The following is a 27985-nucleotide window of genomic DNA, read 5'->3' on the forward strand; positions in this document are numbered from 1 at the left end:
CTTATTTGCATTTGCATCTCTCACACACTAAACACACAGAAATTAAGTTTTTGTTCAGTGCATCCTTGTAGTGTATTGACTATATTAAATAATTGCTAAACAATTTTTAAAGATTCTGTTAGATTATATTATAATGTTATATTACAGGGGTCGTTTTTCAGGCCAACAAAACTAACGTAGAGGTGGAGCAGGGACAAGGCCCAGTGCCATGTATAAACACATTTTGTTATTCAACCTATGCATTCAATACTAAGCTATTCAAATAATACACAGGTTCATATATTCATCATTTTTTTTCTAAACGTGTACAAGGTACAGTGAGTAGGGTGGCTGCCCCCATATAAAACAGACCTTGTTCACTGATACCAGTCAGTGCCAATGTCAACAGTGTCTGTCAACTGCACAAGTATCATACAGACAAGCTATATTGAAATTGACATTTTTATTTGAAACATGAATATGGAAACTAAAAGATATAAAACAAGAATACATTTTTACAAGGAGACTCCATGAGGTTTGTCCTGCTTTTCCAGGGCTTTTATTTTGAAAGTCGCCAGAGCGGAAGTGGAATCCATTTCTCCGGCTTCACTGAGGCTGCGCAGAGCAGCAACGAGCTCCACCGCCTGTTTTCTGTGCGTCCACTGTTGATAAAAGCGAACAGAGAAGAAACTGAAATCTGCAGCGATCATTGAATGGAAAACTGATCGAGTGTCTGCTGATCAATCAGCCCGAGAGGAGGAAGAGGAAAAAGAAGAAGAGGAGGAAGAGCCACAGAGGAGAAAGGAGAGTCAGAGGAGAAGAGGAGCAGGAGGAGGAGAGAGAGAAAAAATATCAGGACGTTGGAAGAAAATGCTGCAGATTTGAGTGAAAGGTAGGAAAACCCTCTTCCTGATCAATACTTAATGCCGATCGATCTGGGGTTGGGAGGTGGGGAGGGGGGGAAGTTGTCGATAGCGAAGCGGTCGGATCGAGACTCGTGTCTGAGGTCAGGGAGGTTTGAACCGCAGCGACCGCAGCCCCGCAGCCGCCTGAATGTAGGTCATTGTGTCTGTGGGCCGAGCCGAACCAAGCCGAGGAAAACCGAGCCGAGCCAGGCCGAGCCGAGCCGAGCCGAGCCGAGCCGTGCTGTGCTGTCCTGCTGCTGCAGCCAGGCCGCAGGCACAGGGACGGTGGAGAGGAGGAGGAGGTGGAGGAGAAAGACGAAGCCCTGCTGCAGGAGAGACCGGTGCTGCAGCAACCAGGCTCATCCCAAATACAGCTGCCATCACTCCCACTGCTCATGATAGTGATAGTGATAGTGATAGTGATAGTGATAGTGATGATGATGATGATGTGCATAGAAGATAATTAAGCTCCTATTTTCAACCAAAGTTTCCTGCAATTGTTAAAACTGTAAAAATAAAAAATAAAATAAAACATCTGGAAGAAAAGTTGAGTGTAGTAATTAAACGCAAAGTTACAGAAAAGGTGAATCATGAAAAGACCTTGAAAAGCTGGCTCCAGATTTAGAGTTTTTCCTCAATGACAGTAAATACAAATGTCTAAAATACAGTGATGATGTGTTTATAAGGAGTTTAAATACTTTATTTAGCCTACTATAATATATGAGTAAAAGACAGAGCTATATCAAGACTGTGTGGGTGTGGTTTGATGATGTTTGATTGTCAACATGAAGTAAAACCCCACTGCTGTCTATGTAACTAAAACTTAATGTTGATTTACACACACATACACATTTTAGATGACTGAAAACACACTTTTTCCACATTTACTCAAAAAGAACAACTAGAGTACAGATGGAAACTGTAACAACATTAACATGAAGACTAGAAGGCATCATTTGTCTAAATCAAAAACCTCAGCAAAGACAAGATTCACTGAAGATGAGTCACGTTCACATTAATTGCAATGAGACTTAATTTATTTGTGCTGAAGGATGCTGGATATACTTTTAGAAATAAATACACAGTAGTATAAACCAAGTGTGATTACGCTGCTGCGTGGTTGCATCTGATTTACTGACTGACTTCCTGCTAACACGCTGTTGAAACGGTCAGTAAATCACCGACTGAGCCGCACGAGGAGCCAAGAATCTGAATCAGCTGAGAGAAAATCCTGACATCAAATCACTGTCGTGTCTCTGAGCTCCCATAATATTACTGCTGCTACTACTGCTGCTGCTGCTGCTGCTGCTGCTGATCCTGTACTCGCTGTGTTTATCACCCATCACACGCCTGTCACACTCCTGTGTTGACTTACAGCGCGTGTGTCATCGGAGCGGCGAGATTATTGCTCCAAATCTATACAGTTTATGCAGTAATACGGGTTCATGCAGAGTTTTTTTTTTTTGCCTCCGCTCTCTGGACCAGTGTCTGAGCCTTTTTGACTGATGTTTGGATCTGTGGATTTAATAGTATGAAATTTCTTGTTTATTTTGCCATCTGTGGAAATTGAAAGAGGGGGTTTTGGCTTGATTTGGCAACGTTAGACTCCTGGAGCCGCCATTTAACTTCAAATCATCATGGCTTTTTACTTTTTTTCAACCATTTGAGGCCTGAGTGGATTTAGTCTTCCATAATTATCTTATATTATAGCCTATTACAGCTAAACAGTAAAGAGTTGCAGCCAGAATCCAACTCTCTCCTAAATTCCTAAATGTCATGAGTCGTGTGTCTTTATAATGTGTATATTATGTGTGTGTGTGTTTAACCTTTGAGTGTTGTTTGCCTGTGTGTCTATCTACAGATGTCACACCTTAGCATGGAAGCGACCTCCATTCTCGCCATCCTCAAGAAGAAGCTGGCCTTCCTGTCAGGTACAGCTCTCCCACACACACACACACACACACACACACACACACACACACACACACACACAGATTTAATATATATATGTGTGTGTTTTAATCTCATTTAACATGAATTCAGTGAGTAATCAGATTTCTCTCCTCTCTGCTGCTGCGTCTCTTTCTTTAGGGGGCAAAGACCGGCGCAGCGGTCTGATCCTGACCATCCCCCTCAGCTCAGACCAGACCAGCATGGAGGAGCTCAGCGCCACACTGGACTACCTCCTCAGCATCCCCAGGTACACACACACACACACATATATAAACACACACAAGCATTAGGGATGGGTAGGGTACTGAATTCGGTACTTCTATTTGTATCGACCGAATTCCCGGGTGTCGATTCACGTGAAGCCAAACGGTACCACCTATTGGTACCTGAATGTTGTGGTTTTAAATCACTGACTGAAAAACAGCCGTCCGTCATTTAAAAATGAAATCACGGACTGTTATAATAATCGGTACCGGAGAATATTGTAACGGTACCGCTTCAATCAAGTCCTCGTCATGTAATGAGAGCACATCTAAACGAGGACAAAGTCTCCTCTCGTCAATACGTGAATATTCTCCGGTACGCTTCTCATCAAAGTCCGCACCTTGCAGAGTTTGCGCTGCACCTCAGTTCCATTTGTTTTTTAATAATAGTCTTATAAACTATTCAATATTTTATTTCATTGAATGACTATTTAAAACATTGGCCATCACTAAAACATAAAATACTCTTAAAGGCCGAGGAGTTGTGATGTTGTTGAGGAATAAATATTCCAATTTCAGACAAAATAACTTTAGTTACCACACACATACACACAAAAAGTACCGAAAACAGGTACCGTTATATACCGGTACCTATTCAGAGGAACCGAGTATCGGTACCGTATCGGTTTAGATGTGAAAGGTTCCCATCCCTGACGAGCATGCGGTGGTAACAGCAGCAGTGACAGCTTGGAGTGCGTCTCTTCTCTGTGCAGTTGTTGTTGTAAATCAAAGAGTTGTTTTGTCTCCATGTTAACGGCCTTGGACACGTTTGTTGCCGTCAAAGTGTCACTGATGAAGAGTTTCAGGGTCTGTTCTCTGTGTCTCGGCTCCAGCGTAAGAAATCCATCCAGTGAGTTCAGCTGCACTGGGAGAAGAGTTGAAGGGTGTTTCCAGTTTATTACAGCTCCAGTCTGACGCACTGGCCTGAATATGTGACCTCTCTGATTACGACGGCTGAGCTTTTAGTTGAATGTGGATTGAGATGTCTGCTAAGTATTCATAATTTTTAATAAAGTGAGTTAATTTGTGATTAATTTAAGTGGTTATTAATTTATATACAGTATCAGGCTGTGTGCATGTGAGCTCTTATGTAATGTGTTTCACTGAGGTGGTTTCTATGGAGCTGTTCCCATGACGCAGTCGTCTCCTATAGAAAGATAACAAGCATCATTGACCTTGACTTGTCGAACATTGACAACACTTTGAACAGAGACTTATTGATTTTTTTTTTTCTACCGATGCTTAGAAGATCTTCTCATGTAAAACAGTAAAGCAGAATATTGTAGATATTTTAATGTCCCGATCAGGACGTCCTCTGACTGCGGCCATTTTTGGCAGTTTGACAGATGCTTTAAGTTTCTGCAGTTCTTCAATTTACACTTAGGGATTCATGGAAAAAAAAAAAAAAAAACTTTAAAAAGTGGACCAAGTCTAAAAAAAGCTCACTCACTTCAAAAGCTTGCAACATCAATGCGACAAAATGCCACAGTCTTTGTAGAAGCTGGTGTTATATAAAGACTCATGTCATGAAAATGTACATTTCTAGTTCTAATTTCCATTTCATACTTCTATTGTTTTCAATATAATAACATTGTACTCACAACAACTCGAGTTGTAATTTGCTTGAGTTATCCATGACTTGCATTAAAAACCCTACCTCTGATTTATGGACTGATTTCTCCAAGCCGAGTCGTTGGACTTGAACGCACCAGTGTGAGACTTATAAATCTGTCTGCACACATGAAACTCTGTGTAAATTGTAATGTAAATGTGGATGTGTGTTGTTTATAGTCAGAATCACGTCCCTGCTCTTAAAGACACTTCCTCTCTCTCTCTCTCTCTGTCCCAGTGAGAAGTGTAAAGCTCGAGGTTTCACCGTCATCGTGGACGGACGGAAGTCTCAGTGGAACATCGTGAAGACGGTGGTGCTCATGTTGCAGGTACGAACATATTTAATGTCGCTCCAGGCTCCATTAGTTTAGTTTGTCCTGATGATTAACAGCTGATGATGATGATGATGATGATGCTGCTCTTATCGCTGTTTCAGAACGTGATCCCGGCCGAGGTGTCGCTGGTCTGCGTGGTGAAGCCAGATGAATTCTGGGATAAGAAAGTCACACACTTCTGCTTCTGGAAGGAGAAAGACCGACTGGGCTTTGAGGTGAGTCTCCCGCCTTCAAGTTTTTCCTTTACGCTCACCGACCCCTCCGGTGCTGAGACCTGACAGAAGTGACTGTGGAGCTGAATGCCTTTCAGGGGTTTCTGAACCCAATTGAAGCAGCCGACGTGTTCAGACCAAAAAAATAACATGTTTGGAACCTGAAAAGTGCAGTGGTCTGCTCTGCTCTGTTGAAGAAACAAAACGTTTGGTGGCGATTTGGGTGTGTACAGAATTTCAAGAAGAGCTAGAAAGCAGAACAAGTTGTATGAAATTCCCTTTAGGGAAGTAATTCTTATCTTTGAACTCTGGGGAAGAGATGGTCAAGGCTGAGTTCACTCCAGCGCCAGAACAAATAATTAGTAAACTTTAAAAAAAAATCTGAAGACTGATTACAGAGTCGGCAAAAAAGCAAAACAAGTTGTGTAATGCAGAGTAACATACTCCCACTTTGGTTCCACCTAAACTGGTATCAACGCTGCTGGTTCGCCAGAAAGCACCGAGGGTCTGAACCAGATATTTCTCAATCTGAAACCATATTTTTAAAAAACAGAGTTGCTACCCCTGTTGAAATGTGGCAGCTGGAACATCTGGACACTGCTGAGGTGTTTGGCTCTTTTCTCACCGCAGCATCTCGTTTTCCCCACTTTTAAAGAACCTCATGAGGCGGCGGAGTGAAGTTTCTCCTCGTGTTCACTCCGACTGTGAACAACGGCGTGTCATTAAATAAACAACAGTGGAACCAACTGTTTAATTTTTTGTAGCTGTGCTTGCAGCCTGGCTGGAGGGGGGGAGTGTAAATGTTTAGTGTGTGTGTGTGTGAGTGAATGCCATCAAATCTTTTGCAGATGCACATTTTGCTCAGTCACACTACACAAACACACCATGAGGGTTTTTGTATCTGTTGCATGGGTTGCGACAGAGTTTGTAACACATCAGCGAGCGTCCCTGGGGATGAAATGTGATCCTCTAATGTTTCATCACCTTCAGGTCAAAATGTGAATTTGTCCGACTTTGGCTAAAACACTTTTCTAAATCACTGCTGTGCATTAGCCGCTGTGGGCCTGTGCTGTGCTGTGCTGTGCTGACACATCAAACTAAGATGGTGAACGTGTCGTTGTGAGCTTGTTAGATTTTCCATCAAAAACACTGCAGCCGCTCTGAGCTGCTAACGTGGCTCCAAGTCCTGCAACAATGGAAAAAACAAAAACTGGTGCCGATGCTGTTGTTACTTCTCTTCTTGGCTGTGTGGGCGTGATCCTTGAGAAATATCCAGAGAAATGTTGCCCATATTTTTATTTCTTTTTGTGTGTGTGTGTGTGTGTGTGTGTGTGTTGACTTTGGCTCCGACTGAATGACTTCTTTTGAAACGTTTTTTTTTTTTTTTCTTTCCGTGTAGATGAAATGAACCAGTGTGTGTCGTTGTGTCTGTAGTAGTGTAGAGCTCATATACCTGTGTGTCGGTCGGCTCCTTGAAAAGCCTCCTGTTGTAAAGGGAGAAGGGCAGAGAGACAAACAGACCATCTGTAGGTTGTTGTGAGGACATTTTGGCAACACACACACACACACACACACATACAATCGCACACGTACACACACATATACTCCTGCAGTGCTTTGTGCCGTTACCTGATATCAAACAGAGACAAACTGAGCCTGTTATAATAACCTTGAGCATCATTAACCGCCCTGAGTGCTGCTGGAAACCTGAGCCAGGATCGATGGAGTGTCTGCCTGTGTGTGTGTGTCTGTGTGTGTGTGTGTCTGTGCGTGGGTGTCTGTGTGTGTGTGTGTGAGTTTTCGGCCCAGCCTCCTCCTCTATTACAACAGATGGTTTCACTGACAAGAGATCAGTAGTCTCTGTGACCCAGATTTCGGCAGCCATGTTGGCGGAGAGACCGTTAGAAATCGGGAAAATTCTCCGTCCCTGTTCACTCAGACGGATGTTTAACAATTAGATGATGAACAGCGGCAACAGTTGTGATGCGAAGAGAGTGAGTCAAATACGCATCATACTGTGCGTTCGCGAGCTCCTGCGTTTACTCATGTGTGACTCACGTGGACTGAGTTTATTTTAAAAGAAGTAATCTTTGTCGCTTTTTTGAAAAACATTAATAAAAAAGAGAGAGTGCTCATCTTCTTCACTTAATGTTACTAAACACACGTAGACACACAGCTGCCGGAGGGGAGATTCCAGGCACGGTGTTGAAATGTGATTCATCTTAACTATGGGGTGTCTGTGTGGATGTCACAGTGGGGTGTGTGTGTGTGTGTGTGTGTCACCCAGCTGCTCTGAAGTCTGACCTAGCATTTAAATAAACACACACACACACGGGGTGGGAAACACATGTTTTCCTAGGTCATCTTAAGGGACGTTACATAGCATTCGATTCATTTCCTGGAGGCGTACCATAAAGCGAACCATAAACACCACTTAACTTCAACCTGCGGTAATGCTAAACCTTTATTTAGCTTATACTGTGGTAACCATGACATCATGGTGCTGCTGCCCTTTAATTCAATGTAATCCTATAGTTTAGCTTGATCCTACAGCTAACTTTAACTCACTTTTAACCTTATACTCAATTTAACCCCAACTTAACCTAGCCCCACTGCAAACCTTAAATTAACCCTGATGCTACCTTTAACTTAATCCTATACTGCTAACCTTAACCCCAATTTAACTTTAATGTTAAACGTAACCTTGCCCCACTGCTAACCTTAAATTAACTTAATCCTACTGCTAACCTAAATTTAATCCCATTGATAACGCTAATTGATTAATTTAACTCAACACAAACGCTGACCTTTACTTAACCTAACTGCAATCGTACTGTTGACCTTCATTTAATGTAGGACAATCCTACATTTTTAACCTTGACCCTACGGTTAACTTTAACTTAATCCTACTGCTAACCTAAACCTCAGTATTACTGATAAACTTAATTTAGCCCTAATGCTAACCTGTAGCCTGCAACTTAACATAAGAAGGGAAGAAAAGCTCGCACACTGCAAGGGCTCCGCCTCCTATACAGTGCAATTTATTCCCTAGTGACGACGTTTCGAGCCACCGCTCTTCATCAGGTCATACAGAACAATGGGAGGCGCCATCTTTATCCATCTCACATGTGACCACTTACCTATTTAAAGATGGCGCCTCCCATTGTTCCATTCTTTTAGCTCAGCACCTGCACAATTTTGTTCCTGGACATGTGTGTGCTTTCTACTGCTTCGTTGCAACTTAATAATGGTTTATATTAGTCTCCAATGAGCTGGTCTTTAGTCTGAAATCTGTCCCCAAACATAGCCTACTATGACACACACACAGACACACTGAGCTGAGTCCAGTATCTCTGACAACATCTGCTGCAGGGACAACTGGCAGACAGACTCACCAGCAGCTGTCTGACTGTCCACGTTTATATATAAAGTAATCTTTCACACACAGGTTTGTCCAGAGGGAACAACGATAAGGGATAAAAAAACAACACATGGACAGACGCACACGGAAAATGTGGAAATGCTGGCTAAAATATGAAGTGAAAAGCTAAACGTGTTTGTTTTTCCTCGGAGAAGATGATCTGTTGTTAACAAACCTCAGATGCCTGTGAACACTGAACGCTCTATCTCCAGATTTAGAAAGTGCTCTGAGGAGAAGCCTGAAAGGAGAAGTTTGTCTCATGATTCAAGACCTGGGTTTAGCTGAGAGGCTGAAGCAATGCTCGATATGTAATCTGATCATCGCTGGTATGTACAAAGCATCTAAGAATTGGCCCTGCAGTCCGACTCATGAGTAACTCCTAGTCGCTGCTCAGTGTTAAGAAAAAACAGGGACTACAGTCATGTCATGAAATGTAATCAACCAATAGCTGCGATGTTATAAGGAGGAAGATTTCAAGTTAATGTTGGCCCACGGAGCGTTTCCCTTCCAGACAAACGACGGACGGTGTCTGTGGTGTTAATTTTCTGGGCAGTGAGACGATGCCCTGAAGTTTTTACAGTCTGGGAACATTAGCCACACCTAAAGTTTCCTTTGGTGACAACCAGCTGTGGCTTCCTGACATAGCATCATGTCTGACTGAGAGAGAGAGAAACGTCACGGCATGGCAGGACCTGTGTTATTTCCTCAACAGCTGCGTCCACATGTTTCATAACTTTGTTCTTGATTTGATTCGGCAGTGTGTTTATTTATCGATCAGCTGATCTGAATCACTTTGAACAGATTCTGACCTAAGGGTAAAGAGAAGTAAAGCAGCACTACCCATCATTCATTGCATCGCATCTATTTATATACATGCAAAACAAAAGCTTATTGTATAAGTATTCTACTGTAATGCTGATACAATCAATATATGATGTTTGGGCAAATGTGCACATCTCTAATGGTTTTATGAATTGTTGATGTGTTAGAGTGGGTTTGTGTTTTTGCAAAACAGACAGGAGTCTCCATAAGGTCATTTATTTAGCATCTGACTGATTTGACTTTTCAGTGTTTTGTTCTTTAGCTCACCAAAATTATTTTTGCCACAGTTCAGATAAAATGTGTGATTTTTGTGCAGTTTATATACAATAAGTGGTGTTGTTGTGTTTTGAAAATGATTTAGATTTCAAAAATTCATGCATTTTTAGATGAATAAGAATAAAACTATCTGTGATTCTTTGATATTTGTCAAACTTTCTTTATCGATTCATCGACTCTCTAATGTTGTTGTTCCTGGTAGGTTTCTGTTGACTGGAGAGAGATTTAAAAGATGCCCCCGAGTTAGTGCTGTTATACTGTAGTTATACTGAATGAGAGCGGAGTTTGTAGGATGAAAACAACAAGGACGGCGTCTGTGAGCTGTGATTTAGGAGAATTTGTGGCATTCACCAGTTTTCTTGTTCTCTGAATGTTCTCTTAGATAAGGATGAAATTTATGAGTGGCTCAGACCAGTTAGACCAGTCATGTACAGAGTCTGTCTGTCTCCACAGAGGAAGAAAAAAACATTTGCTTCACTTAAGAATCTTAATCTGAGTTGATTTAGAGTTGAAATATGTAAATCTCAATATTCATCACCTTCATGTTGCCAGTTTCCTAATCTGCTACACGACCTTCATGCTCGTGCAACTTGCTCAGGTCAGTTGTTTGGAACATTTTCACTCTGCCAGCTGTCTGCATGGTGCCGTCAGGGTCCAACAAATCTCATCCACACATGCTGCACATGACGGTGTAACATCGGCCGCCGCAGCCTGAAACAGTCACAGTGATGATGATGTTTTATTTATTTATTTATTAACAATTTTAATTCTGACTTGGTTTAACTTGCTATTTTTTTTAATCTTCTGATTCCTAAACCTCTTCAGTGTCAATGTCCGACTCCTTATTGTGAATGAAAGTTGCCCACAAAATGAGCAGGAAATTCTGCCTTATATGGCAATTTTAGCAGTGTCAGTCAGACAATCAATCAATTGATCAACCATAGTGGTGTTCATCAGACTGTAACAATGGATTCATGATAACGCCGTGCAGTGATTTTGAATAAGAATAAAAGTGTTCATTATGAGGCTCATGGTTGTTGCGGTGTGGTTAATACTAATACGCTTCCTGTTTGCTGTGTGTCAGGTGATCCTGGTCTCGGCCAATAAGCTGACTCGTTACATCGAGCCCTGTCAGCTGACGGACGACTTTGGAGGAAGTCTGGACTACGACCACAACGACTGGCTCAACAAGAGACTGGTACATAGTATACAACTGTTACATTTAGACAAATCCACGTATTTTTATCACACATTTATGAATTAAAAACCTTGTTGTTGCCATAGTAACTGGCACAGGGTCTGACTCAGAAAATGTTTTTTTTGGTTTGTTTGTTTTTCGCAGGTGTTTGAGAAGTTCACCAGGGAGTCGACGTCACTGCTGGACGAGCTGTCGATCATCAATGAAAGTGACAAGAGCAACACGGTGGACAAGGACAAGTACGCACGCACGCACGCACGCACGCACGCACACACACACACACACACACACACACACACACACACACACACACACATGCACACAGCTACATTTTAAAGTGTGCCAACAGAAATTTAGAGCGAGTGTGTGCGTGTGTTTCTCCAGCAGATCAGCTGACTGTGCCCTCCTGCCGTCCTTTGACCCAGAGACTGTCCTTCAGACCGGTAAATATGATCTTGTCTTCACAGCTCCTATGTTAATGTAATTAATTTATCGTATTTTGAACTTATCAAACTTATTTTGAAGGTTTTTTTATTTTATTTTTGTAGATCTTTATTTCTGCATATTTCTTTTTTCTACAGTTCTCTGCACTTTTTATATCAAATGTTCACTTTAAAAACCTGAAGTTGTTGCTGCTGCGTAGTAACTCCGTCTGTTTGTATGTGAAGTCAACACAGAGTTCAAAGACGTTGCTTTGGAATTTCATCTTAATGCATTTGATATTTCTCAAGGAGGATAATTACCATGACAAAGACACATTTGAATCAGTCAAAATCATTCAGAAACACCATGTTTACCAAAGCACTTTACAGATAGACGACAATCAAGGTCAAAAGAGACGAAGCTATAATTATGAAAAACAAAATGATTATCTAATAAGAATGAAATCACAAGAACAGCACAGACACATGACGTAGAGAACAAGTAAATAATAAACCACTGTGACCAATCATTTTCTTCTAACTGGGCCGATATGAGGGCAGCGTGGGAATGAAGAGCCGTGATTGGTCGGGAGCTCTAAGTGGTCGAGGTGTAGCCTGCTGGTGCTGGTCCACGCTGTGCTTTTAAAAATAAATATTAAAAAGAACCAGCTGCAGGCGAGATCAGGCCCGAGTGACTGAGCTTATGTAATCTGCCACATGTAAATGAGATCACTCTGTTGTTAAAAGATTTGTTGGGCCCCGAGTGCAGAGAAAACTGATATAAAAAACTTATTGTGCACACGGCTACTGAAAAATATGTCACGTAGCTACTATGAGTAGCGTGTGTCTTGGTTCATCCCGACCTGGAGGATGTGGACGGACAGCAGGTCGTCTTGGTTACTACCTCCTGAAACCAAGACCTGGAGCTGGACAGACACAGGAGATGGATGGATGGATGGATGGATGGATGAATGATGGATGGATGATGGATGGATGGCTGGCTGTGCCCACTGCACTGAGCAGCCTGTGTCTGAGTTGTGGGCCGAGGTGAAAGGAGTCTTTGTTTGTGGTACCACCCTCCTCCCTCTACCAGCTCCCCTCATCATGTAACAGCATGAACACAAACGCTGATGCATTATTGTTTCACATGCTTTTCAGTCTCAAATCAACCCTGTCTGTCTGTCTCTCTGACTCTCTGTCTGTTTCTCTGACTCTCTGTCTCAATTCAATTCAATTCAAATTCGCTTTATTGGCATGTCACACAGACTATGTTGCCAAAGCATAAAGATGCAATGAAACAAAACAATAGACATCAGAGTTATAAAGAACTACAAAGTATATATAGAATGAAAAACTTAAGAGAAAAATAGTAAATAAATAAATAAATAATCCCTCTATCTTTATCTCTGTCTGTCTCTCTGTCTGTCTGCAGGCCATGAGCTGCTGTCGGAGCTGCAGCAGCGTCGCTTCAACGGCTCGGAGGGAGGAGGAGGAGGACAGGGAGGTGAGGATGAGGAAGCAGCAGCTGTCAGTCATCCAGAAGTGTCTGTGCTGCTGCTGCTGCTGGTGCAGCTCAGACAGATGGATGGATGGATGGAGCTGAATGAAAGTTTTGTTGCTGCTGCTGTTGTTGTTGGAGGAGGAGGAGATGGGCGGTTGAGTTGAGTGAGAGTTGAGAGTACTACACAGGCTACTACAGCATGAAGTACAGTACAGTATAATGGTACAGTCCAATGTGACTCTGTAGTAGCAGCAAAGCAGAACGAATTGGATAAGAATCTAAAATGCCTAAAACGTTTCACAGCACCATATTTAGTAAGAAAACTCCTTTTGTCATTATTTATATTATTTATTTCATATCTTCCACCCACCACAGTGAAAACCCACAAAACTTCTTGGCACATCTTTAGATTGATTAAACAAGATATAAACTAGCCTTTCTGGACTATAACTCCGCTGGTCATCTTCCTGACCCCTCTCTCTCTCTCTCTCTCTCTCTCTCTCTCTCTGTGACCTCTGACCTCCAGGTCCGGCCTGGTGTCCCATGGAGGAGGAGCTGTTGGCTCAGCCTCAGGTGATGAAGCTGCTGGACTCGCTCAGGGAGCAGTACACCAGGTACCAGGAGCTCTGCAGGCAGCGAAACAAACGCACCCAGCTGGACGAGATCCACACCAAGGTCATGCAGGTGAAGCACACAAACACACACATACACACACACACACACGCACACACACAAAAGACACTGAGGCCAAAGTCACCAGTGATAATCGGTGCAGCCAAAGGATTGGAGGATTAACTCAACTCAACTCAATCTTTTATATAGCACATTGAAAAACAACCTCAGTTGCCCAAAGTGCTGCACAACATAAATACAGTCCAGTGCCAGCAATATAAATAACAGTGAGAAAACAGCATAAATTCCCAACATAAATTAACAATAAAAGTTAGGGCAATAAAAACGAACTAAAATAAGGTAAAAAACAAATAAAAGCTGTACTGATAACAAAATAAAAAGTCAAGGTGAGTGAGAAGAGGTGGGTCTCTAAAAGCGATTTAATCAATCAGGATTAAATCAATTTGTCTTTTTGTTTGACTAAAATATTAATATGACATCATAATTGTTCAGGACTTGGTGTGTAAAATGAAGATTAAACAAGGAAATATAATTTGTTAATTGGACAGTTTAAAATCTGTGAGAGAGCAGAGCCAATCTTGTTGTTTACTTCAAGCTGTGATGTCATAATTGCTGGACAAATACTTTAGAGGTATATTTTTTACATATTTATCAAATGTCAGACTTTTATTTCGATAAAAAGTGACCTGCTCTTCATTTACATCCCATCTGTGTAAAGTCTCAAATAGAAGATCTTTATAAATGTCCTCCCTTCTCATGTAATTCGGCCTTTTATCGTCTCAGATTTGACCTTTGACCCTCGGTATCAGGGAGCAGCTTCAGTGCCGAGTAGAAAAAAAAAATGCTGCACTGCAGTGACTGGGGTTCCTGCAGCCGCCGGGGCTGATGGGTAACCCCAATGTCTTGGAGATGAGCCTGGGGTTGCCATGGTAACCGCAATGTCGGTCGCTAGCCTGGAGGATTTGAGGTGGTGGTGGGAGTGTGTTGGCCTAGTTCTGGTGTGTGTGTGTGTGTGTGTGTGTTAGCTCTTGAAGGCATCGCTGACCTGATAAATACAATTAAATCATGATACAGGGCTACACACACACACACACACACACACACACACACACACACACACACACACACACACACACACACACACACACACACACACACACACACTCATCTGGACAGACAGTTCCAGATGCTACTGTACTCTATATGATCAAATCATACTCGCAGTGTGAGAGTTCATCTTGTATTAGATTAAACTATAAATGTCAACTTAACATTAGGTCGACTCGTTACTAAACAAGGCAAACTCCATAAAGCTCTGGTTCAAATTATAAATATTGTTAAAATTACAAATGTTTGGTTACATAATTCAGTAAAATAACTACTAGATAAAAAAAGAGCAAAGAAACTGATTTTTTTTCATTCTTTTTTTTACCTTTAACAGAATTCTTGCACTGTTTTACAATGAAATGTAACATTTAAAGGTTCATATATGAAACTTTGCTTTTCTGTCACAGTATCAATGATGATGTGATTTGTCAGATTCACCCCAGACTGAACCTGACACAACATTTTAACAAGCAGCTGTTTGGACATAAACCTGGGACTTAGACCTGAAAGATGGAGGCATTATTAAAACATAACCCAGTGTTTTTGGAGTCTAAACATCTTTGATCAGCTCTTATTCTTTATTTGTTGGATATCAACTTCACTTCTGTATGTCGTGTTTCTATTTCCATTGACTTTACAAGGACAAGTTGAATGAAAAGGAACAGTGTTTTTTTAATTCATGTTTCCATATGTGAAAATATGTATTAACAGTCGATATGAAACAAATGATCATGATGTGATGTTGGAGATGAGTAGAGCCTCAGAGCCTCCTGCTGGCAGCTGCTCTGCACTGCAGCTCAGAGACTCAGACTGAAGGACATCCCCAAAAACAACAACATGTCTCCCAAAAGCCTTTTACACAGCAGCAGCAGCAGACGACATTTTGAGATCCACATTAGGCAAATAATAAGAAGGATCTTTAGTGACCTCCACCTCTCCTCCCACATCGTTTCTTTCTGTTTAAATATTTCAACGTGGAACCATTTCTCCTCTCAGGTGGTAACTTGGCTTCAGGGTCCAGGTTCTGAACTCTTGAAGACTCATCAGGCGATTGGAGACTCGATGAGAGCGGCACAGGCTCTGCAGCAGAAACATGAGGAGATTGAGAGCCAGCACAGTGTAAGGCAACACGACACACACACACTCTTGGAAACCTGGATCGTGTATTAGCTCTCTTTCGTGTCTCTGCAATGAGAATAAAGACTTTATTTTGAATGTGTAATGAATAAAACATGACGGAGAAGATATAATAGTTTAAAAAACTAAAAAAAGAAAAGCAAAACAAATGAAAAGCACAGTGATCATTCAGAAAATACTACTACTAATAATAATGAAATAAGTAAATAAAGCAAAGGCATTTTCAAACATAACAAGTTTTACATATTCGAAAAGAAGTGGGAAGAAAAAAAAACTTTAGATCCACATTAAGACTGGTCAATAGTTTCACTCATAGATTGAGATTGCTTTTACAAACACTTCAAGTTATGACATTGAATTTCCCCTTACATTATTACCACTCACTGAACTTTTGAATTTTTCCTAATAGTTATTTTTGTTATTATTTATGCTGTTTGATATTCCAGAGGTAACTTTTCCTGCCACTGATAGTCAAATGTCAGCATCTGACTTAACTTTGTGTCTTTGTTTGTGTGTGTGTGCAGGAGTGGTTTGCGGTGTATGTGGAGCTGAACCAGCAGATCGCTGCCTTGCTCAGCGCCGGGGAGGAGGAGGAAGTGGTGGAGCTGAAGTCGCTGCAGCAGCAGCTCAGCGACGTCTGCTACCGCCAGGCGGCTCAGCTGGAGAGCCGACAGAACGTCCTGCAGGCGGCGCAGTGCTTCCACAGCACCACGCAGGAGGTAACACACTGTTCATCCAGCTCCGACAAAATGAGAGAGAAAATATAAGATATTACAGTATATGATGTAGGGATGGTACGATTATTGTCAGAGAAATCAATCGTTTTATTACGATAATCACAATTATTATGCATTAATTAATTTCACAACACTATGAATGTGTAAAATGATCAAATATAGTCAAAATATAATTACATTACTCATTGTTTACACAAAATATTTCCAGTATTTATTAATATAGGACCAATTATTAATCGCCCAGGGGAAGTGTTTGAAATATTCAGGTCATAAATTGACATCTACACCAAATATTTATGTTTATTTTAATCTTTTTTGTTTTGTTTTGTTTTGTTTTGCTTTTTTAATTACAAATGACACGCTAACTAAATTCCTACCAATGCAATGTTAAGTTAGTAAAATGGACCAGTATCTGTACATTTACCTTTATTTTGTCACACATCTGGCGATATGGTTCCAACATAATCTTTTTTGGAAAGTAACGATATTTAGGAATCTTAACGATTCATTAATTGTGGCGTTTAATACCACGATTAATTGTGAAAACAAGTAATCGTGACATCCCTACCTACCTAATATGATGGATATAATCATAATGTGTGTGTCTCTGCAGTTGTCCCAGCAGCTGGACGGTCTACTGGGCATGCTCTGTGCCGACGTGGCTCCGGCCGACGGCGCCGCGATCCAACAGAACCTCAAACTTCTGGAGGAGAAGCTGCAGACAGTCGGTTCGTGATCTGAATCTATCAAATTTAGATATTATCATTTACCTGTGACACTTCACTCTAGTCTATGACATTAACAGTCTCGTCTCTGTGCAGAGGCAGGTCTGTCCTCTCTGCGTCAGAAGGGGGGGCTGCTGATGGAGCAGATGTGCAGCCAGCCGTCGTGGACTCTGGAGGAAACTGAGAGTCCGGCCGGAGAACAGCAGGACAACGTTCAGCACATCCAGGCCGTGATGGACGAGATGCAGCTCCGCAAGCAGAGGTCACCTCCTCCATCTTTGTTAATATTGACTTTTATAAAAAACAAAAACAACAACAATTGTTACACCACATACATCACTGCCACTTTTGCACTTTAATGGTCCTTACATACATATTAAAATTTCTGTGTATATAATATATTCTGGCAGCTTTATCTGTGTTTTATTCCTCAATGCCATTTATCTATGTTATTTATTGATGTTTTCTTATCTTTTTTGCCCTGACTTTTTCCTTTGAAATTCTTTTTAAACTCTTTTAACCTAGTCTGACTCCTGGGGGACTTTGCACAAAAGTTCCTACTGTGCACAAAAATGGCGAAATAAACATCTTGAATCTTGAATCTTGGAACTGTAACAACATCTTCATTAATTTCTGTATTTTACTCTCAAGACTCTAGAAAGTCAAATATAGAAATGAGGATGTCTAGAATCGAGTGTGATTGACTTTACATTGTGAGGTCATATTGTATTATTGTATGTTTAAAGTGTGTGTGTTTGTGTTGCAGGTGTGAGGACATGGTGGACGTGAGGAGGCTGAAGATGCTGCAGATGGTCCAGCTCTTCAAATGTGAAGAAGATGCTTTACAGGTCAGACGCACAACAGCACAGGAGAATAATAATACACATGGTTTACTGCCTGTATAGAAGAGCTAATGACCTGTGTGTGTGTGTGTGTGTGTGTGTGTGTGTTCAGTCAGTAGAGTGGCTTGGCGAGCTGTTGGACGCCTTGTTGAAGACTCACGTCAGACTGGGTGACGACACTCAAGAGACCAGGACCATGTTGGACAAACACAGGAAGTTTGTGGACGTGGCTCAGGTGAGACACATGCAGACAACAATCCAACAAATATTGATCACAGCAGCAGCAGCAGCTTTGATTAAACACAGCGACAGATAGTTAACGTCACCGCCTCTCTGTCCGTCTCTCTGCCTCCAGAGCACCTACGACTACGGCCGTCAGCTGCTGCAGGCGACGGTCGTCCTCTGTCAGTCCCTGCGCTGCACGACGCGCTCGTCCGGCGACACTCTGCCGAGGCTCAACCGGGTCTGGAAGCAGTTCAGCGTCAGCGGCGAAGAGAGACAACAGAGACTGGAGCTGGCCCTCAACTTCCACACGGCTGCAGAGAGGGTGAGAGACCGCCACACCTCATGATATGTCTGGTGTTACAGCAGCAGACCAGAGCTCGACCTGTTAACCAGATATTACACCATAGTCAAATCCTGGAGATTAATTACCAGACCAGGTTTGGCTCATCAGACTGTATCGGCCTTGAAACATCCCTTTATGGTTCGGGTTAAAGAGGAAATATGCAGGATTTTTACCTTAACTATGCTACATTTTTACCTTAATTAAACAGTTTTGGAGTAATTGTGATGGTTTAATAAATGGCTTAACTTGTTATGAGGGAGAATGGAGGCTCTCTGCCTTCCAGGTGCGTATCACTTATTGCGTCTCCTGGCTGAAAAACAACTACACAAATATACACGTTGTAACATTGTATATGATATATAGCATTATGTACTGTTCTATAGATTGATTTCTCGCCAGCTTTGTTGTAAACAAATGCACATAGCCAGGAGGAGGGTTAGCAAAACAGTGGAAAAGCGACCGGACTTGCATAGCTCCTCTTTAAATATTCTATTTTTAATGAGATACTGTATGGAAAGATTTTTGATGATTTCTATAGGGGGAGAAAGTCTTTCTGGCCTTAATTGTATTTAATCTGTTTAGATTAGTGTTATAGCGATATATTGGAGCCTGCCACTTCATAAAAACTTGTTGTGATTATGTAATTCCTGAATTATGAAAAAAACATTTGTCTAAAAACAAGATGAAAGTGCATGTGCACATTGTTGAAGCCACACAAATATTAGATAATATGAATATTAATGTGTGTGTTGACTGTTGAACAGGTCTTACAGCAGGATTGTGTCGATGCGGAGGCTCTGGATGAAGTCGACACTACTGGGAAAACCCTGTTGGACAGACTGACGATGCCGGTTATCTTCCCTGATGGGTAAATGCACACACACACACAGCTTTGCATTAGCTGCCATTCATTCCTGAGATTTACCCTCAGTTATCATGACCACGCCTAACCCACATCCTCTCCTGACACCTGCAATAACCATTGTGAACTCAACACTGATAATAAGGAACTTGACCCATTTATACACCAGAGACATGTTTCTGGTTTGAAGTCCAACAATCCTCTTTCTTTTAGCTCTAGAGACATTTAACAAAGACATTTACATTAAAGACATGACATTCTTATGTATTGTAATGATAAAAACATGGATTATAGCCGTTTTAACCATAACAACAATACACGTAAACCCTAACCAAAAACGTTTTACAGTCTAGAAAAAGTCTAAAAAACTTAATAAGTTGCCTTTACAGTGGAAACCGCTTACAGTGATCACGTGGGTCCATTTTTTATGCAGAACATGATCTAAATGTCATTTGTATAGTTTTTCAATGAGAAAAATGTAACGAAACGGACAGCTTCAGCATTTACTGAATTTTATTTAATGTTTCAAACATGGTAGGGTCATTTCAAATGCTTTTCGAGAGACACCGTGCAAGTTTAGTTACTGCGCAGACATAACTCAAATACTATATTATTATTACAATATTATTATTTCTTTTTTCTATTTATTTTTTACTGAACGTAAACTGCACACACGTTAGCTAGCAGCAGAAGCAGACATCCGGCAGGGAATAATGGGAGTAAGAAATAAAATAAATACACGTACAGTAGTTTTAAAATGGTTTTTGCACATGTTTTCATTCATAAAATGACCAAAAATGAACACTAGCGGATTTCTTGATTACTATAAACGAATTATTTAACACACACACTTTTCCTGCGATACGTTATTTCTAACTCTAGCCGTTGTGGTTTCAGGACCGAGCAGTACTTCGGCAGTCCCAGTGACACAGCGGCGGCAGCAGAGGGCGTCAGAGAGCGCCTCCTGCTGGTGGAGGAGCGGCGGCTGCAGCTGCAGGAGGCGAGGCGTCACCATGGCAACGTCAACGAGGAAGAAGAAGAGGAAGAGGAGAGAGTTGTGCTAAATGGACAGGAGGCGCGGCTGGACGTGATCGGAGAGGAACTCAGCGAGAAAGAAGAGGAGGAAGAGGAGGAGGTGGAGGTGGAGGAGGAGGTGGAGGAGGAGGCGGTGGAGGCAGTAGAGGTGGAGGAGGAGGAGGAGGAGGAGGAGGCAGTTGGGCAGCGAGATGAAGAGTTGGAGAGGGCAACACAGGACTGCTAATGGACGAGATCAAACCGAGCAGCCTTAATGAAGCTCGCTAACGAAGGGCTGCTGATCGATATCCACCGAGACCTACGATTGGTTGCCACCCCGAGCCGGTGAGGTGAAGCCCCCTGATTGGTCGCTGCTGCTGCAGCAGTCGGCCCCGTTTTCTCTTCACGAGACGACATTACCCATCAGCCATCATTGCTTCTCCGTCGGGCTTTCACTTCCTCCTCCTTTCAGCAGAAACTGTGAAAACGCTGTCCCTCCGTTTGCCCTGGATGGAAGAGCAGCAGCAGCACCTTCTCACCTTCTCTCTGCCGTTAAGCGATCCAGCAGATTTCCCTTTCAAACGGGACCCGAGGGATCAGAAATGTAAAAAATACTGGAATTATTTACTGGAATAATTAATACTCGATGACTGACTGTAAAAAAACATAAAAATAATAACCCGTTTGGATAAGAAAACGTCTAATATGCTCCTAACTCCTCCTCTTCCTCCTCCTCCTCCTCGTCTTCGCCAGCATGCCATTTGTTGACCTACGTGGGCGGAGCTTCCATCCATGGTACTAAAGTTTCCGTCTGTGCCTCGTCCGACTTTCTCTCATTTCTTGCTTCATCATCGCCGCCGCCTTTTATTTCCCTTCCGCCAACAAAAGATGAGCGTGATGAGCGAGTGCAGTATCTGCAGTGTGATCAGGTGTGCAGAGACCTGGTCCTGTGACTGTGACTGTGTGTTGGAGCTTTTCAACACTGGGACTGACATTAAACCCTCCTGGATGAATCACCACTACACATAAGCTTAAAAAATGAAATGCTTTCATTGACAAAAAAAAAACTCGAAGAAATGACTGTTTCTATAGCAACTTGGGGAGATATGCATGTCATCTACAAGTCCCAAAGAGCATTGCAAAGCAAGAAAAAACAACAACATCCAATCAGCTTAAAGTAAAACATTTGCATTTACCATGAAAAAAAAAACCTTTTAAGTCGAACTGAATATAAAGTTTTTCTAAATTTCTGGCTGTTCATTTGTTTTTTCTTTCAAGATGTGTGTAATATGATCACACACACACACCTCCACCTTAGGAAGTAGCCTCAGATCGCAGAAACAAACCAAGTTAGCTTCGCATTAGCCAGGTGTTGTGGTGATGTGTCATAGGTAGCAACAGGAGCAATTAAGTACAGTAAATACATTATGATGCATTATCTAAGGCTGCTTTTCCAGGTATGATTATCCCATAGAAAGTGTTTCTTCCATGTTTATTTCTCCAAACCGTTTAAGAATAGAGAAAAAACCTGTGGCATGTAGTGAAAGGAATAACTGAAATGTGGCCATAATCAACAAAAGGTATCATGGAGTCAGTAATAACATGGATAATGATGATAATAACAGGGTTTAAATCATTTTTTTCCTTTATATAGGGAGGATAAAAGCATTTTTGGGACAGACAATTGACAAACTCTCAACAACCGTGGTGCACTGTTGGCTGCAGATCATCTTACTGTGTGTGTTGCGACATCCGTTAGCTGTTAAAGTTTACGTGAAATCTTTCGAGTTTGCATTCCAGGTGTTCAGTGGAGGCCAAAGACCCGGTTATGTTATGTTATGTTATGTCATCACCCGCTCAGTCATTACTGCTTTACGGTAACGAGGGAGGTCAGGTCCGTACGTCATGGGTCCAAATTTGCTTTTCTTGGTAAGTGACCAAACTGTCACTGCTCACAGCAGAGAGTGAGAGTGAGAGGTTCAGGGACCTCAGACTGGAGGAGTGTTGAGTGCTGAGGTCACAGAGCAGCAGCGTTAACAGCGTCTGTCCCTGATTGGCTGGTGACACTTGAGAAACAAGCAGCTCAGCTGAAGTTGTCACTGTGTGAACCCCTTTAGTCTCCTCAGACCATTATATATGGATATACATTTGGCCTTGGCTGTTTTAACACTACGTATTATTACTTTAAAGAAGATATTTTATAGTAAAATGCACTTTTCTTGCTGTAAAAACTCCTTTTTCAAACTTCCAACTCACTGAAACCACTGCACCAAAAGCCTGTGCTGCAGCCTAAAGTAGGAGAGGAGGCGAAATATGTGATTTAATGTGAGTGGAAACACTGACCAAGGACAAATGAGATGATTTATTTTAACCCTTAGTTTTGACTTGAGGCCGATTTCTTGTTGCAATGGTCTCTGGGACTTGTATGCATCCACGGTGCTTTCATCTCTTCAGACTCCAGAGGCTCTGATCACTTTGCTGCTCTTAACAAACCCTCTGCCTTCATGATCGATATCAAACCTGTGCCGCTCACCCGGGTCCAGACTAAACCACAGGGCCTGCTGGCAGTCATGCATATATATGTGTGTGTAAATGTGTGTGTGTGTGTGTACAGACAGACCGGGTGCACTGAGACCAGTTCTACCGACACGGTGACATCATAATAATAATTATAAGAGATTCAGTTTCTATTTATTTGACTGTTTTTCCGAGCAAACCTCGCTGTCATTCGTTTCCAATAACTGCTGCTGTTGAGTGTAACTGTTAAACGCTACGTCTTGCTCTCTGCCCATTCAGTCCAATAACATACAGTGACATCAGTATGACCTCATCCCCTAAATAAAGAAGCTTTTTGAAGCTGCTGTCTGACGTGACTTATTTTTTTACAGTTTTAAATTCATCACAATTTTTTTGTTTAAACTAAGAAACTATGTATTGATAGACACAGGAACAAAGACTGGGAGGTATTTATAAAGCACCCTAAAACCAAATTAATCGTTTTTTCTATTGCAGAATAAATCCTCAAGACTCATGGATCAGTTGCTGTGATTGCACTGCTTACAAACACAGAGGTTTAAAACATACGTACAACTATTTTCAAAGTTTATTTAACAAAACAAAACAATTTACTGTTAAACTTATTCACTGTTAAACATGGAAATATTAGAATTTGTTATTCTAATTAAATAGAATACATAATTTACATGCTGACATACAGTATGTGCACTTGTAACAAAATGCTCTTGAAATGATCTTTTTAAGCAGGTGTACAACAGTTACCGCTTGAAAATAACTGTACAGCATTTCCTACCACTGACTTGCATATTTAAATGTTCTGCAGACTGACACATACAGTTTATGATGTGTATATATATAGTATATATTGTGTTGTTCTGTTGTCTTCCAGGAGCCAGAGCGGAGGTCCAGGTCCAGATGTGGCACAGCTGATGTTGGTACCGATGATGAACAGAAGTGATGGGGAATCTTTAAAGTGTTTGTAAACGGTGCAGGTCATCGCCGGATGTCCTTGTCCAAAAGGTCTTTGGCCTCGTTGATCTTAGCAGCGAGATACGGTGACCCACCTGTACACACACACACAAACACAACTGTTAGTCTGATTTTATATTAACACACTGCACTTCCATTGAAATGCTCTCACATTTTGTATGTGCTCACATCTGTATCTGACAGCTGAGTTTTGTCTTTAGCATTTTGAGGGTCGTACGTAGAAATAAATGGAGGCCAATTGAAACATGGCCTTGGTTTAGCAGCAGCAGCAGCACTGTTGTTTTACCTTTATCTGGATGGTTCAGGACCATGATCCTTCGATGGGCCTCACGCACCTTGGCCTTAGTGCTGGTTGGACTGGAGATAAAATACATGAAATATTCATGTAATCAATAATAACACACATGTAGAGGTAAAATCTTTTTTTTTAATGTTTCTTTATCTCATTTCATTTCATTACCTGATGCCAAGAACAAGGCTGGCCTCTCGTTTGGACATCTTCTGCTCAAAACCTCCTTTGTAATACGATGAGAAAGCCTGAGAGGAGCAATAAAAACACTGTTTATTAATAGTCTGAATGTAACAAAAAATTTTGGGATGGATTATGTTCAGTTTAATTTGTAATTTTATACCATAAACTCTTAAAATGTGAGAAAATGCCAGGCTCAACTCTAAGGTATCTAAGTGTTTCTTTCAACCATCTACAACAATAAAAATGCAATTAAATATAGACACACTTGCAACTAATCCATATAGCAAATCAAAATGAGATAAGGTAATAAAAGTCAGAGGTTAATTAATAACTCACTGATGCTGTGGGCATCTTCCTGACAGTTTCAGAGAAAACTTGTCCTAGAGGCTTCCACAGCTGGAAGGCATAACGACCTGTCGACACATCAAACACACACTCATATTTTAAAAGGAAGCAGCAAAAAGAAAAGTGGGAACAATTTCTCTAACACAAATATATTCTTACCTGCAAAACCTGCAGCAGCCACACCAAGACCGACTGCGATCAGAGTCCCTCCCTGTGACCAAAACAAAACAAACACACGGGGTCACACAGGTCAAATACAGTCACACAGCATCAGTGTGTCCTGTATGTCGTGTGTTTTTTTGATATGGTAGAAATGAGAATAACCTCTCCAGTAAAGTTTATTAAACTTTAGTGCATAATATGCTCATAAGTCAAAAAGCATGTCTTCCATTGCTGCAATATCATCAGATACTTAAGGGTTTTGTAATGTAATAGATCAAATTAAGTTGACTAAAATTTCTAAATGGGTTGATTGATTTGACTCCATGGAGGAATGTAAGTGAATTGACACATGTAGTATGTAATGCCTTTATTAAGTTGGACAGTGGCCTGCCCTATTACAGAATATATCAACAATTGATTGTACACAGAATGCCAAAACAGTTTTTACATCAATAATGATTAAATTAAGTGTCATACTGATGTATTTTGCTTGGTAAGATGGGTGAAATAGTTATAGCTGCCAATTAGATTGATGACAATTGGCTTATTGATTACCGTTTCAGCTCTAAAGGGCTTGATGATGAAATGAAACCAGACTGTGTCTTGTTAAATTAAAATTAGACCAGGAACTAGGGACATATGTCAAACAGGAGGTATAGCTACCTCATAGACTGTAAAAGGTACCTCCTGTTTGACTTTAAACTAAGTCATGTGGTTTAAACAGTAATGGCTAACAAATAAACTAAATGCTTTTAATATATATTATTTATATATAGCCTATAGAAAAGGTGAAAAAATCAACACCAAACAATTTAACTTGATGTCCCTGATGCAACAGCACTGTCTGTCAGGCTGCAGCGGTCATTGCGGTTACAGACACTTCAGCAGGTGACAGAAGAAACACCTTTATTTCGTTTGGACCTGCAGCTCCACAACCGTCTGCATGGAGGCAGCGGACACTCACCAGCCGCCTGTCGATCTCCGCGTCGCTCCGGGCCGTTTGTTTGGGAGCGTATTCAGCATATCGCATAGTGTCACCTCCGTCCATCGCTGCGCTGCCGCTCGCCATGTTGTCCCCGTGCTGCTGCTGCTGCTGCTGCTACGTCAGCGAAGCGCATCCGGTTTATACCTTTCAAAATAAGACCGAAGCACTTCCGGTTTAAACTTTATTGTATATATTCTAAAAATACGTTAGTTAAAGGTTGACTATGTAGAAATACAAGAACAACAACAGAAAAAGAATTCCAGCAGTCGATTGCCAGACCGTTGCTAGGTAAAACGGGCCGTTGCTAGGGACTCCGCTCTGAACAGAGGACAGCAGAGGAGGAGAGCTAAGCAGGATATTTAGCTTATGTTTCATTTTTACCGTCATTAACAGCATAATAAATGACTTGTAGCTTGTTACAGGGAGAGTGGAGGCTCTCTGTCTTCCACACCGCTGCTGCTCAGAGCCTCCGCTGTCACTGCTCTCCTCAAGTTGGAAAAAAAAAAAAAAGGAGCTCCGTGGCACCGAAAGTCCGCGACGATAAACGTGTTTATGACAGATAAGAATACACAAATACACCCATCCTAACAAGTATATGATAATCCATTGATCCACCTATTGATTATTAAAAAGGCTTGGTTGGAAACAAACGCATAGGACCGGGAGGAGGCAGGAAAACAGCTGAGAACTGAGCCACATGTCGGCTACAGGCAGGTACAAATGTAAACAGAACGTTGACAGAAAGTCATTGTCGAGCCCGTCAAAAAAATTAAAAATAATAATTCAGACTAAAAAAATTTTTTTTGTGGAAAAGCAATACTTTCATTCTGTACCCCTCTAAAGGCCCCATGGATGTATTATTTTTGAAAAAATATAGCTTTTAATAAATATTCTACATATTCAACCTTTAATAGATTTTTTTAATTCGTCCTATAAAAGAAAAAAAGGTTTATTTGTATTTATTTAATTGAATTATCAAAACCTTCCTTTAACCGTCAAAGCATCGCGGATCAAATGTTGCAATTTCATATTAAAGCCACTAGATGGAGCCATTGAGAAGTGAAACATGTGCCATAAAAATACTGTTGTGTGTATTTGCACAGAATAATATATTGTGGACAATATTTACTGATAAATATTGTTGTTGTTTTTTTGTTTTTTTTTTAATTGTTTGTCTTGCACTTAAAGTCAACAACAGCAATGTCATTTTAATGTCTTTGTGTATATTTGTGTGTTTTTTTCTTTATATTTGTGGCTGAACTGTATTACAGTAATATAGTGATATAATTTCATTATTCTAATGATCATTGTTCATTATTTGCTTTTATCACATTATCATGTTTTGGGTTTTCTTGTTGCTGCATCTGTGTTGTAAATTGTATGTTCTCATTCATACAGTAGCCTATATGTGTGTCTGTATCTGTTGCATATGTTTTTGAGTTTTATTTGGATGCGTTTGTACTTGATATATGTTTCTATATGTGTTTCTCTTTGGGCTTTTATGTGAGTGTGTGTGTGTGTGTGTGTGTGTGTGTACAGGTGTACTCTGCGGCCCTTTTGGACCCTCGACATGATTAGGGGTCCAGCAGGAGTCTCAGAGCAGGGAGCAGGAGCACACAGGAGCTGATGGAGTCCTGAGGCTGGAGCTGCTTTCTATTGTCCCCAGTAATTGGATTTGGTCTGGGAGGAGAGATGACTGCCAGTGAGAGGCTGCGATCATTAGGTGTGAATGAGACGTGTGGTGCCTGGGCTGAACACACACAGATTGGTATTGTGCTATTCAATAGGCACCACACACACACGCACACACACGCACACACACACACACACACGCGTCCACACTGATCTGGTCCAAACTGAAATTGTATGTCAAACTGTTTTATACCTTTTACCTGTATTTTCAGACCTTTTTTTAATTAGCACACCTCCCCACTGAAACATTAAAAGTAAGAAAACTAAATGTATCTTCTTATAGTCACTTCACTGTGTAG

The 27985-nt window shown here is 41.2% G+C and overlaps 2 protein-coding genes across 2 annotated transcripts; one reads left to right on the forward strand and one right to left on the reverse strand.

The window, feature by feature from the left end:
* Positions 1–648: 648 nt before the first annotated feature.
* Positions 649–21262, forward strand: sestd1 (SEC14 and spectrin domains 1). The gene is made up of 19 exons (XM_083997462.1): positions 649–871; positions 2746–2815; positions 2976–3084; positions 4950–5040; positions 5148–5261; positions 10862–10975; positions 11120–11214; positions 11363–11418; positions 12830–12901; positions 13425–13582; positions 15635–15757; positions 16300–16494; positions 17126–17240; positions 17334–17499; positions 18004–18085; positions 18192–18314; positions 18435–18626; positions 19412–19515; positions 20407–21262. Exons 2-19 carry the CDS (start codon positions 2746–2748, stop codon positions 20768–20770), a joined length of 2343 nt encoding a protein of 780 aa, XP_083853588.1. The 5' UTR covers positions 649–871; the 3' UTR covers positions 20771–21262.
* Positions 21263–23655: 2393 nt separating this feature from the next.
* dnajc15 (DnaJ (Hsp40) homolog, subfamily C, member 15) lies at positions 23656–26084 on the reverse strand. The gene is made up of 6 exons (XM_083996651.1): positions 25974–26084; positions 25007–25058; positions 24839–24915; positions 24491–24567; positions 24317–24387; positions 23656–24104 (listed from the first exon to the last, which is right to left on the reverse strand). Exons 1-6 carry the CDS (start codon positions 26076–26078, stop codon positions 24034–24036), a joined length of 453 nt encoding a protein of 150 aa, XP_083852777.1. The 5' UTR covers positions 26079–26084; the 3' UTR covers positions 23656–24033.
* Positions 26085–27985: the final 1901 nt, after the last annotated feature.

This window comes from Trachurus trachurus, assembly GCF_905171665.1.
Source record: "Trachurus trachurus genome assembly, chromosome: 21".
NCBI classification, from domain to species: Eukaryota; Metazoa; Chordata; class Actinopteri; order Carangiformes; family Carangidae; genus Trachurus; species Trachurus trachurus.

Excerpts from the sequence above, each read along its gene's own strand:
- dnajc15 (XM_083996651.1), bottom strand. The coding sequence starts at position 26,078 with ATGGCGAGCGGCAGCGCAGCGATGGACGGAGGTGACACTATGCGATAT. Across the intron at positions 25,059-25,973 it reads CGGAGATCGACAGGCGGCTG|GGAGGGACTCTGATCGCAGT; the intron begins GTGAGTGTCCGC and ends TTTTGGTCACAG. Across the intron at positions 24,388-24,490 it reads AGCCTTGTTCTTGGCATCAG|TCCAACCAGCACTAAGGCCA; the intron begins GTAATGAAATGA and ends TTTTATCTCCAG.
- sestd1 (XM_083997462.1), top strand. The coding sequence starts at position 2,746 with ATGTCACACCTTAGCATGGAAGCGACCTCCATTCTCGCCATCCTCAAG. Across the intron at positions 11,215-11,362 it reads AACACGGTGGACAAGGACAA|ATCAGCTGACTGTGCCCTCC; the intron begins GTACGCACGCAC and ends TTTCTCCAGCAG. Across the intron at positions 18,627-19,411 it reads TCCACACGGCTGCAGAGAGG|GTCTTACAGCAGGATTGTGT; the intron begins GTGAGAGACCGC and ends ACTGTTGAACAG.